The sequence below is a fragment of the Pristiophorus japonicus genome, chromosome 17 (genome assembly GCF_044704955.1).
Source record: "Pristiophorus japonicus isolate sPriJap1 chromosome 17, sPriJap1.hap1, whole genome shotgun sequence".
In the NCBI taxonomy this organism is placed as follows: domain Eukaryota; kingdom Metazoa; phylum Chordata; class Chondrichthyes; family Pristiophoridae; genus Pristiophorus; species Pristiophorus japonicus.
In genome coordinates, this window is record NC_091993.1 from 68,973,110 (window position 1) to 68,986,714 (window position 13,605).

At 50.3% G+C, this 13,605-nt stretch overlaps 1 protein-coding gene across 11 annotated transcripts in view; it reads right to left on the reverse strand.

The window, feature by feature from the left end:
- The window catches only part of LOC139227778 (DENN domain-containing protein 2C-like), a 216,265-nt gene that overhangs the window by 102,173 nt on the left and 100,487 nt on the right, over positions 1–13,605 (reverse strand). For all 11 annotated transcript variants that reach the window (XM_070858815.1, XM_070858811.1, XM_070858814.1 and 8 more), the window contains one exon: positions 5,799–5,947. In XM_070858815.1, the coding sequence (XP_070714916.1) occupies positions 5,799–5,947 (149 nt within the window). The remainder of the gene's footprint in view (positions 1–5,798; positions 5,948–13,605) is intronic.

Below are 13,605 nucleotides of genomic sequence, written 5' to 3' on the forward strand. Positions count from 1 at the left end.
ATCGGTCATGCTGGGATTTTCAGAAAGCTAATTGAGACCAAGGACTTGACCTTGGAAGCGGCGGCGTTGACGGCTCAGACTTTTATGGCGGGGGAGGAGGAAACCAAGATAATATATGCGCGCAATTCTGCCTCCAACGTGGCGATGGATCAGGGAGTCAATATCATAAACGTGACATAGAGCCCCGCAGGCAGGCAAGGGCAGTTCGACACACCCCAGGCAGCAATAGACCCAAGAGTAAGTCTCCAACAGAGACAATGGCAGGCTGAACGGACATTTACACCCCCCCCAGTGGACAATGCGGCCCGGGATGGGGCCATTGACAACCACTAACAGGGTGCTCAAGAGCAGTCAAAGAGACAATCAGCGAGGAATGCCTTGTAACAGCTCTTTTGTTCACAACAATGGGAATCTCAGTTCATGCTGGAGGTGTGGGGGCAGACATGCTGCCAGGATTTGCAGGCTTCAACAGTTCGTCTGCAGAAATAGTAACCTCAGTGGCCATTTAGCCAGAATATGCAGGAAGCCTGTAACCGGGCTAATATACGAGGTGGATGAACCAGATGAGGGGTATGCGAGGCAGGATGACGCTTGGGCAAATCAATGGACCCTGAAGTTCAGCGGGTTCATGTGGCAAAGAACGGTGCAGTGGCTCTAGGCCTTTTGGCTAAGAGCATTGGCGCAGAGTGATCCTTGAATGGGCCCAAGGTGACCTCTGGCGTTTGTGATTTGACAAAGAATTGGAACGATTGGCTACGAATTTCAAAAAAAAAAATGTGGCAAACATTCACAGCTCATATACCAAAACACCACCTATGATGATGAAAGTCCTATTAAACGGCATCCCTGTACGCATGGAGCTGGACACGGGGGGCCAGCCAGTCACTCATGAGTGTTCAACAATTCGAAAAGCTGTGGCCACTCAAAGCCAGCAGACCCAAACTAGAACGCATTGAAACGCAATTACGGACGTACACCAAATAAATTATTCCAGTGCTAGGCAGTGCAATGTTGGCGGTCACACACAATGGGTCGGTGAACCGGCTGCCGCTCTGGATTGTCCCGGGCAATGGTCCTGCACTGTTGGGGAGGAGCTGGTTAGCTGAGATGAACTGGAAATGGGGGGATGTGCACGCCATGTCATCTGTGGAGCGAAGTTCATGCTCACAGGTCCTACAGCAATTTGAGTCATTATTTCAACCTGGCGTCGGAACGGTCAAAGGTACCAAAATAGTGATACGCATCACCCTGGATGCCAAACACACAAAGCCAGAGCTGTGCCGTATGTGATGCGGGAGAAAATTGAGAGCGACTTGGACCGGTTGCTGAGAGAGGGCATCATCTCGCCCGTTGAATTCAGCGACTAGGCGAGCCCCATCGTTCCCATCCTAAAAGCAGATGGCTCGGTCAGGATCTGTGGCGACTACAAGGCCACTATCAACCGGGTGTCCCTACAAGACCAATACCCGCTCCCGAGAGCGGAGGACCTTTTTGCCATGCTGGCAGGCGGCAAGCTGTTCACCAAGTTGGACCTCACTTCAGCCTACATGACCCAAGAACTGGCCGATGAATCTAAACTACTGACCACCATCACCACGCACAAGGGATTGTTTGTTTACAACAGGTGTCCATTTGGCAGTCAGTCAGCGACCGCGATTTTTCAAAGAAACATGGAAAGCCTGCTCAAATCCATTCCCGGAACGATCGCATTTCAGGACGACATCCTCATCACGGGTCGTGACACCGAGGAACACCTCCACAACTTGGAGGAGGTGCTACACCGACTGGACCGGGTAGGCCTGCGATTCAAGTCTAAGTGTGTGTTTTTGGCTCCCGAGGTCGAGTTTCTGGTCAGGAGGGATGCTGCAGTTGGGATTTGGCCTACCGCATCCAAAACGGAGGCGATTCGACGAGTGCCCAGGCCCTGCAACACATCGGAGTTGCATTCATTTCTGGGACTCTTGAACTATTTCGGGAACTTTCTGCCGAACTTAAGCACATTATTGGAGCCGCTACACGTGCTCCTACGTAAGGGTTGCGATTGGATTCGGGGGGGACTGTCAGGGACGGGCTTTCAATCGGGCGCGGAACCTACTTTGTTCAAATAAGTTGTTGACCCTGTACGACCCCCGTAAGAAATTGGTTCTGACATGTGATGCATCCTCCTATGGGGTTGGGTGCGTGTTGCAGCAGGGTAACGCTGAGGGCCAACTACAACCTGTGGCTTATGCCTCCAGGTCACGCTCTCAAGCTGAACGGGGATATGGGATGGTTGAGAAGGAAGCACTCGCATGTGTCTATGGGGTGAAAAAGGTGCATCAGTATCTTTTTGGCAGGAGGTTCGAATTAGAAATGGACCACAAGCTGCTAACATCCCTGCTGTCAGACAGCAAGGCTGTCAATGCCAATGCGTCAGCTCGCATATAGCGATGGACTCTCACGCTCGGTGCGTATGACTACACCATCAGGCACCGAAAGCTGCGCTGATGCGCTCCCACTGGCCACCACTGAGGGGGCAGCGGAGCAAAGTGCTGAGATGGTCATGGCTGTCGATGCCTTTGATAGCGCAGGTTCCCCTACCACAGCCCGCCAGATCAAAATCTGGACCAACAGAGATCCTCTCCTATCCTTGATTAAGAAATGTGTCCTGACTGGGGATTGAGCGCCCACACACGGAGCATGCCCTGAGGAGGTCAGACCGTTTCACAGACGGATGGATGAGCTCTCCATCCAAACCGATTGCCTACTATGGGGCAGCTGGCTAGTCATGCCCCAGAGGGGCAGGGAAGCATTCATCAGGGAATTCCACAGCAAGCACCCAGGCATTGTGCTGATGAAGGCCATTGCCCGGTCACATGTGTGGTGGCCAGGAATTGATTCAGACCTGGAACACTGTGTTCGCAGATGCACGACGTGTGCCCAGCTAGGTAATGCCCCCAGTGAAGCCCCGCTCAGCCCGTGGCCCTGGCCCACCAGGCCATGGTCACGTATTCATGTAGACTACGCGGGCCCGTTCATGGGAAAAATGTTTCTCATTGTGGTTGATGCGTACTCGAAATGGATCGAGTGCATCATTTTGAATTCGTGCACGACATCCACCATCGTGGAGTCTGCGTGCGGTCTTTGCGACCCACAGCTTGTCGGACATCCTTACTAGCGATAATGGCCCATGTTTCACAAGCTACGAATTCCGTGAGTTCATGTTGGGTAATGGCATTAACCATGTCAGGACAGCACCGTTCAAGCCGGCCTCCAATGGGCAGGCGGAACGTGCGGTCTAAATCATAAAACAAGGCATGCTCCAGCTTCAAGGACCCTCCCTTCAATGCCGCCTATCGCACCTCCTGCTGGCCTATAGGTCCCGACCGCACTCGCTCACGGGGGTCCCGCCCGCGGAGCTACTCATGAAATGAACACTCAAAACTCGGCTGTCCCTCATTCATCCAGTCCTGTCCGATATTGTTGAGGGCAAGCGCCAGTCCCAAAACGAGTACCATGACCGAAATTCAAGGGGGAGATGTACAGAAATTGATGACCCCGTATTTGTTCTCAATCATGCTTTGGGGCCCAAATGGCTTGAGGGTACTGTAATAGACAAAGAGGGAAATAGGGTCATAGTGGTTAAACTTAACAATGGACAGATATGCCGCAAGCATCTGGACCAAGTAAAAAAAAGGTTCAGCATGGACACTGAGGAACCTGAGGAAGATCTTGAGATGGTATTCACACCACTGCCAGTGAATGAGCAACAAGAACATTCAGCAGCATGCACAGTCCCTACGGTCAGCCCGGAATCACCACAGATGACAGACACGCATACCAAGGCTCAACAACCAGAGCCCCAACTGCAGCGCACCACGAGAGAGCACAGACCACCCGAGAGACTTAACCGATGATCCCAAAAAGATGTTGAGGGAGAGGTGATATCATGTATGTAACAACACTGTAATACTGTATAGACGTAAGAAATGCACACCTTGACCACAGGGGGTGAACTTGTGGGAGACACTCCTCACCTGGACATCTAGGTATATAAAGGGATGTCCCACGCAGGGTCATCACTTCTTGGTCCTGTGAATAAAGGTTCAGGTCATGGAGAGACCTTGTCCATCGAATGTGCCTCGTGTGGATTTGTGGTATTGTGTAAGGACTTTACAATGAGTACACCAAATGCAAAGGTGGGGAGAGAAGTAGCAAGGTGAAGTTCCAAATGCGAGGACTGAGATGGCTGAAAGCTGTGCCACTAAGCGAATGTATAAAAGGCCAGAGTGGGAGGGCCATAGGATGGGGGTTGGAGGAATGTTGAGCAAAGATGTTGATGAGCTGCTTTGGGGACAGTGAGTCAGTTGAGGGTGGAGAGGGGCAAGGGAGTCGGGCTTTGATGGGAGCTGAATAATGGTTTGGGTTTTTCCAATATTCAATTGGGGCAAGTTCTGGCACATCGCCCGAAGGCAGCATGGGGAAGAACACAGGAGAGATGGTGGATAGAATAATCACTGGAGTAAGGCTGAGGAGGTCAAGAAGGGATAATGAGCCATTGTTGCAGGCGCAGAGGATGATGTTGTTGATGGGATTGGGACCATCTCAATGCAGTAAGCAGGGTGAAAACCAGATTTAAGGGATTCATAAATGGGAATTTTTGGAGAGGTGAGTACGGGGCTGAATGGACACGAGTTCAAGTATTTTGGAGAAAAGGCAGGGTCAAAATGAGACAGAGGGATGGGGTAGATTTTCTTGAGGACAGGGTGATAATTATGGACTTGAAAAACACACTGTGCAAAGGGAGCCACTGATTATGTCATCGATCATTAGGGCAAGTAGTTGCTGCCTTTGGATGGGGGTTGGGGGGTTGGGGGGGTGGGGGAAATCAGAGGAGATGTTTGGTGAGGGTGGGAGGGAGGATAAATGATGGGGATAAACTGCTGAGTCATATTGGGTCAGGACTGTAATTGGGAAGGAGGCTGAGGGGTTGGAGAAGGAGGAGCAAGAGATGGCAGCTGAGACAGCCATGCAGAGGACGTTTGAATTTTCAGCCCCTCCCTGTGGGAAGTACCAGATTGCAGCTCCAGCTCTCGACCAGCAATGCAGCCATAGACTGGGATCTCAGTCTGCGAGTGATCAGGGACACAGACTCACAATATCCCCCTCCCCAGCTTCCAACTCTGAGCAAATCCCCCCCCCCCCCCGTCATGAACCCCTTCCCCGACTCCAAGTCCCCCCCTCCTCAGCGAGCCCAGCTCTGTGCCCTGTCCCCCTGCACACATTGTACACCAGCCCCTGAGCAAAGATTACTTTAAAATGGTCATTCTTTGAAAACCTACCAAGCTATTGATTCTGTCCCTATAAATACCGTCTCGACCAATATTATCCCTATAGAGGAGCTGGTGCTGTACAGAAAAAGGACACATACAGGGGTGGGGTACAGTACATGGAGGGGAACACAGGCCAATGCTTATATGTGCATACACACACATAGAAAGTATAAAAGCAATGGCAACTGAAATAACTATATACGAGGGAGCCCCTTACTGCACTACTGACCTCTACAATAACGTCTTTAGTGCCGCATTTCCAGTTCTATTTGCATTGCCCCATTAATGATGCAGTATAAATGATGTGCTACTTAAAGGGGTGACACATTCCATCTTACAGATGTGAAGCACATAGATTCTGGAGCTGAGGGACACTTTCAGCAAGTGTGGTGGAAATTTGGGAAATCACTTTTAAAAGCAGAGTGAAAGTAAATGAACAACCGAATATAATAAAGAATTATTTCATATTCGAATCACACTGCTTACTTATAATATCCTCGTAGATGTTCTCTTCAGACACAGTTCTGGAAAGTGTTATTTTAGTCTTGTTGCCATCTCCTTTTCGAGACCTCTCACTCGCTGCTGGTGTCAGGAGGATCTGAAGACCTTCCGCATCCTCAAACTCAAAGGACTTCCTGTGAACAGAAGGTTGCAGTGTATGGAGTCAAGTCAAGGAAAGAAAGAACCTGGAGTTCAGGATTATCACAGAAAGAAGTGGGTTACATGTGACGATGCCATAGAATCAACCGACATCCATGATATCGTCCCCGGGGACAAGGCCCCAAGACGAAAACATAAATTCAGAGAGTGTTACGGCACTGGCTTTCCCATCAATCTCAGTGATCTTAAATCCTCAGCACTGGATATTGCGTCTCTTTCTTCTGTGTCTGTTTTCACGTCAATAAATCAAACACTTGATGAAAACAAAGAAGAAACAAAAAACAAAGGGGAGTGATAGAAAGAGACGGGGTATGGGAAGGGGGAGGGAGAGGAGGCACTGGGCGGAGAGAGAGAGAGAGAGAGAGGGGCTGCGGGGGGAGAGAGAGAAGGGATTTAAAAATCAAGATAATATATAGGAGCCCACTTGCAGGTAGAACTTAACTTTTATGTTTAACCTGGCCCGTTAAGGTCTAGGCCATTGAAATCACAACCTGATGAATGACCTGTTAAGCATGTCCCAAATTGAGCACGATGTTAGAGCCGCTACACGTGCTCCTACGCAAAGGTCGCGAAAGGGTCTGGGGGGACAGCCAGGAAAGGGCTTTTGATAGAGTACGCAATTTGTTATGCTCCAACAATCTGTTAACGCTATATGACCCATGTAAGAAACTTGTTTTAACGTGCGATGCGTCGTCCTATGGGGTCGGGTGTTTGTTGCAGCATGTTAATGCCAAGGGTCAGTTACAGCCGGTAGCTTATGCCTCCAGAAGTCTGTCCCAGGCAGAAAGGGGCTACGGGATGGTAGAAAAGGAAGCGCTGGCATGTGTATATGCAGTAAAAAAAAATGCACCAATACCCATTTGGCAGGAAATTTGAACTGGAGACAGATCACAAACCCCTAATGTCCCTTTTGGCCGACAAGGCCATAAATGCAAATGTGTCGGCCCGTATACAGAGGTGGGCACTCACGTTGGCCGCCTATGACCATACAATTCGGCACAGACCGGGGGACTGAAAACTGCGGCGATGCACTCAGCAGGCTCCCACTAGCCACCACCGAGGGGGCAACCGAGCATGCTGCTGAGATGGTCATGGCTGTTGAAGCTTTCGAAAGCGAAGGCTCACCCATGACAGCCCGTCAGATCAAAGTCTGGACTTATAGAGACCCGCTACTGTCTTTAGTCAAGAAATGTGTCCTCAATGGGGACTGGGCAGCCACGTACGGGGCATGCCCTGAGGAATTTAAACCATTTCACAGGCGCAAGGATAGACTCTCGATTCAGGCCGATTGCCTACTATGGGGAAACCGAGTAGTCATGCCCCAGATGGGCAGAGAGAACTCCACAATGAGCACCCGGGCATTGTCATGATGAAGGCAATTGCCAGGTCACACGTTTGGTGGCCAGGGATGAATGCAGACCTGGAACTTTGTGTTCACAGGTGCAACACGGGTGCCCAGCTGGGCAATGCGCCCAGGGAAGCCCCCCATAGCCCCTGGTCCTGGCCCGCCAAACAATGGTCACGCATCCATGTGGACTACGCAGGTCCTTTCATGGGAAAATGTTTTTGGTTGTAGTAAACGCCTACTCCAAATGGATCGAGTGTGACATTCTCAATTCAAGCACATCCTCTGCTATGGTAGAAAGTCTACGGGCAATGTTCGCCACCCATGGTCGACCGGATGTCTTGGTCAGCGACAATGGCCCGTGCTTTACAAGCACTGAGTTCCATGACTTCATGGCAGGAAATGGCATCAACCATGTCAGAGCGGCACCATTCAAGCCGGCCTCAAACGGCCAGGTGGAACGAGCAGTGCAGATAATCAAACAGGGGATGCTCAGAATCCAAGGGGGTTCCCTACAAAGCTGCTTATCACGCCTCCTGTTGGCCAACAGATCCCGACCACACTCGCTCACAGGGGTTTCACCCGCAGAGCTGCTAATGAAAAGGACGCTCAAAACCAGGTTATCCCTTATACACCCCAACATGAAAGAAATTGTTGAGAGCAGGCGCCGGTCACAATGTGACTACCATGACGGGAATGTGAGGGCGCGATGTATTGATGTCAATGATCCTGTCTTTGTCCTCAACTACGCTGCAGGGCCCAAATGGCTTGCAGGCACTGTGATTGCCAAAGAGGGGAATAGGATTCTGGTAGTTAAACTTACCAATGGACAAATCTGCCGCAAACACGTGGATCAAACAAAAAGGAGGTTCAGCAACCCCATAGAAGAAGCAGAGGAGGAACACGATGTAGAGTTCACTCCACCACAGGTGACTGAACACCGGAACCAAGCGGAGGAGAGCCCAGTCACTCCATTGGGCAGTCCAGACAGCCCTGAGGCACCACAAACAGCAGACACTCAGGCCAGCGCACAACAACCGGAGCCCCAACTCAGGTGCTCTACAAGGGAGCGTAAACCACCAGAGAGACTTAACCTGTGATCCCAATAAGACTTTGAGGGGGGGAGGGGGGGGGGAAGGTGATGTCATGTATTCAACTGTCATTGTAATCCATGTATAAACTGACCTAAGTTGTACACCGTGAGAACACTGACCACTAGGTGGTGAACTTGTGGGAGACACTCTAACCTGGACTTTCAGGTATAAAAGGGGAAGCTCCACCCAGCTTCTCCACTTCAGTTTTGGCGAATAAAGATTACTGGTCACAGAGTGACCTTCTCTGTAGTCTGGGCCTCGTGTGGATTTGTACTGTATAGTAAGGATATATCACATTTGAACTTAACACAATGGCGTCTGAAGTAGAAGAGAGTAAACCAGAGTAACGGGTGGGAATCACCTGCTATCTGCCCAGGTCGCCCGCCTGCAGCTCTCACTCATTCCTCTGCGGCAAATCAATCCTATTTATCGTAACCACCATTGTCAACTAACCACCTTATTAAAGGTGAATAATGGACTCCTGCAACCAGCTACTCTCAATTTTCTCAGAGGGGTCAAACTGCGGAGTTTACTGCTGGTAATTAATGACTCTCCAATCCCATTCCCAGGAATTGCTTCACGTTTCTCACAATTTCATTAGAGATGAGTTAAAGATGGGGAAACAGGAATTCTGTCTCCTGTCAATAGAGGAATTTCACTCAGTTAACTGTTCCCTGACAGTTACCGCCTTTGTGGTAAAGCTCTGTTTTATTGAACAATCGTTGCATGTTGTCCACAATTATTCACTTTTTGCTGCTTTACCAAATATGGCAAATAGATTTGGACGAAGCACATGCATTTCACTCATTCTTTCCCTTCTGACAGTCCAACAAATATCCCCGTCAAGGAGATGGTCAAGCCCCAAAACTGTGGAAAGGGCGTGAGAAACACGTACCAGCAAGTCTAACAAGTGAGGGAGCGATTCACAAAGTACAAGCTTCACAAGAGGCTGCTATCAGTGCTGATTCTACTGAGTTTGGAGCACAAGGTTAGTTCCACACAAAGAGCATTCCCCACATCAATTACCCACAGAGCTCGGTGAAAAATAGATCTCTTGTTGCTTCATTTAAAAAAAATTCTTCTTTTCTCTTCTGCTGATTCATGCTGAGGTGAAGCCCTCTGGACCCGGGCAGTCTCTGACACTGCCATTGTTCATCAGTGTGAACATCAGAATGCTCAATCAAGGATACTGATCCTGTCCTCGGCAGACATCCACCCAACAAGGAACATAACATAACAAATAGGAACAGGAGTAGGCCATTTTGCCCCTCAAGCCTGCTCCATTAATAAGATCATGTCCGATCTGATCATGGGCACAGCTCCACTTCCCTGCCCGCTCCCCATAACCCTTTATTCCTTTATCGCTCAAAAATCCGTCTACTCTGCCTTAAATATATTCAATGACCCAGCCTCCACAGCTCTTTGGGGCAGAGAATTCCATAGATTTACAACCTTTGAGAAGAAATTCCTCATCTCAGTTTTAAATGGGTGGCCCCTTATTCTGAGACTATGGGCCCAAGTTTCCACACGATAAAAAACGGACGCCCCTCCGAGCTGGGCACCCGTTTTTCGCGCCTAAAACAGCGCCGGAAAAAAAACTCGCGATTCTGGAGCGCCCTGCAGCTCCTTGTCTGTTTGGCGCGGCGCCCAGGGGGGGGGCGGAGCCTACACTCGCGCCGATTTTGTAAGTGGGAGGGGGCGGGTACCATTTTAATTAATTTTTTTCCTGCCGGCAACGCTGCGCGTGCGCGTTGGAGCATTCGCGCACGCGCAGTGTGAAGGAAACATTGGCACTCGGCCATTTTTGTAGTTCTTTGTAGCTGTTTAGTTTTTGAATATTTTTTTAATAAAAGCACATTGCCATCAGCACATCAGCACTGAGAAGGCTGCAGGAAGCCTCAGAAAGTTGAGGCAGCCGTTTCCCGACGACGTCCCCTTTTACCGTTGGGAAATGGCTCCTCAATTTCTGAGGCTTCCTGCAGCCTTCTGTCTCCTTCCCTCCCTCCCTCCCTCCCGCCGTCTGGAACAGCTTCCTCCCCCCACCCCCGCTGCGTTCGGTTGGGTCCCTCCCGCCCGCTCACCGTCTGGAACGGCTCCCCCCCCTGCGTTCGGTCGCTCGCCCACCATCTGGAACGGCTCCCCCCCCCCCCCCCCCGCGTTCAGTCGGTTGGGTCCCTCCCCGCTGTCTGGAACGGCTTCCCTGCGTTCGGTCGGTCGGTTCCCTCCCTCCCGCCGTCTGGAACGGCTTCCTTCCCCCCCCCCCCCCCACCCCCCGCGTTCGGTCGGTTGGGTCCCTCCCCGCCGTCTGGAACGGCTTCCTCGCCCCCCCCCCCCACCCCCCTGCGTTCGGTCGGTTGGGTCCCTCCCCGCCGTCTGGAACGGCTTCCCCCCCCCCCCCGGCATTCGATCGGTTCCCTCCCTCCCTCCCTCCTGCCCGCCTTCGGGAACAGCTGCCTCGTTTTGTGAGGCTTGCTGCAGCATTCTTCCTGGCTGAAGCACTTTCACACAGGTTGGAAGATGGTTTATTTAATCTTTTCTTTGCTTATAAATGTTTATTCAGGTTGGATTTATTTGTATAAGTATAAATAAGGATTTATTGTAGAATTTAATTACTTGCCTTCCCCCCTCCCCCCTCCCCCCCACCTCGTTCTGGACGCCTAATTTGTAACCTGCGCCTGATTTTTTTAATGTGTAGAACAGGTTTTTTCAGTTCTACAAAAATCTTCACTTGCTCCATTCTATGTTAGTTTGGAGTACGTTTTCACTGTGGAAACTTTCAAATCAGGCGTCAGTGGCCGGACACGCCCCCTTTTGAAGAAAAAATTCTGTTCCAAAGTGGAACTGTTCTACCTGACTAGAATTGCAGAAAAAAAAGTGGAGAATTGCGATTTCTAAGATAGTCCATTCTCCACCAGTTGCTCCTAAAAATCAGGCGCAAATCATGTGGAAACTTGGGCCCAGTGTCCCCTAGTTTTAGTTTCCCCTATGAGTGGAAATATCCTCTCCGCATCCACCTTGTCGAGACCCCTCATTATCTTACATGTTTCAATAAGATCACACCTCATTCTTCTGAACTCCAATGTGTAATAGGTCCAACCTACTCAATCTATCTTCACGTTAACCCCCTCATCTCTGGAATCAACCTAGTAAACCTTCTATGAACAGCCTCCAATGCAAGTATATCTTTCCTTAAGTCCAGTTGGAGGGCCCTTGGTAGTAGGGAGGTCGACTTGGGAGGCAAGCCAAGATTGGGGGATTGTGGATGGATAATAGGCCCTTGCAGCACGGGTTTTAGGGGGAGGTGAAGTACTTTGGGGAGGGTCGAAGTTCGGGCCAGAGGGAGCTTAGACCAACTGATCCACATCCGGACCGGGGTCAAGCAGGGCTGCGTCATCGCTCCAACCCTCTTCTCGATCTTCCTCGCTGCATTGCCCCACCTCACGCTCAACAAGCTCCCCGCTGGGGTGGAACTAAACGATAGAACCAGTGGGAACCTGTTCAACTTTTGTCGCCTCCAGACCAGATCCAAGACCGTCCCATCTTCTGTCCTCGAGCTACAGTACACGGACGACGCTTGCGTCTGCATAGAGAGACTGAACTCCAAGTCATTGTGAACATCTTCACCGGGACGTACGAAAGCATGGGCCTTACGCTAAACATCCGTAAGACAAAGGTCCTCCACCGACCTGACCTCGCCACACAGCACTGTTTCCTCAGTCATCAAGATCCACGGCACGGTCCTGGACAATGTAGACAACTTTCCATGCCTCGGGAGCCTTTTATCAGCAAGGGCAGACATCGTCGACGAGGTTCAACACCGCCTCCAGTGCGCCAGTGCAGCCTTCGGCCGCCTGAGGAAGAGTGTGTTCGAAGATCAGGCCCTCAAATCCGGTACGAAGCTTATGGTCTACAGGGCTGTCGTGATACCCGATCTCCTGTATGGCTCAGAGAGATGGACCATATACAGTAGACACCTCAAATCGCTGGAGAAATACCACCAATGATGTCTCTGCAAGATCCTGCAAATCCCCTGGTAGGACAGATGCACCAACGTTAATGTTCTCGATCAGGCCAACATCCCCAGCATCGAAGCACTGACCACACTCGACCAGCTCCATTGGGCAGGCCACATTGTTCACATGCCTGACACAAGACTCCCAAAGCAAGCGCTCTACTCGGAACTCCTACACAGCAAGCGAGCCCCAGGTGGGCAGAGGAAATGTTTCAAGAACACCCTCAAAGCCGCCTTGATAAAGTGCAACATTCCCACCGACACCTGGGAGTCCTTGGCCAAAGACCACCCTAAGTGGAGGAAAAGCATCCGGGAGGGTGCTGAGCACCTTGAGACTTGTCGCCGAGAGCAAGCAGAAATCAAGCGCAGGCAGAGGGAGTGTGTGGCAAACCAGACTCCCCACCCACCCTTTCTTTCAACGACTGTCTGTTCCACCTATGACAGAGACTGTAATACCCGTATCGAACTGTTCAGTCACCTGAGAACTCATTTTGAAGTGGAATCAAGACTTCCTCGATTTCGAGGGACTGCCTATGATGATGACGCAGTACTCTAGGAGTGGCTTTACCAATACCTTGTACAGTTGTAGCAGGACATCTCTGCTTTTATACTATATTCCCCTTGCAATAAAGACCAACATTCCATTTGCCTTCCTGATTACTTGCTGTACCTGTATACATTGTGGCCCTCTGTACTGCAGCACTTTGCAATTTTTCTCCACTTCAATTATAATTTGCTTTTTTATTTTTTCTGCCTAAGTGGATAACCTCACATTTTCCCACATTACACTCCATCTGCCAAATTTTTGCCCACGCACTGAGCCTGTCTATATCCCATTGCAGATTTCTTCTGTCCTCCTCACAATTTGCTTTCCCACCCATCTTTGTATAATCAGCATCTTGGCTACATTACACTCAGTCCCTTCATCCAAGTTATTAATATAGATTGTAAATAGTTGAGGCCCCAGCACCGATCCCTGCGACACCCCACTAGTTACTGTTTGCCAACCGGAAAATTACCCATTTATTCTGACTCTCTGTTAGTTAGCCAATCCTCTATCCACGTTATTATAGTATCTCCAACCCAGTGAGCCTTTATCTTGTGCAGTAACCTTTTATGTGGCATCTTATCGAATGCCTTCTGGAAATCCAAATTCACCATATCCACTGGTTCCCCCTTATC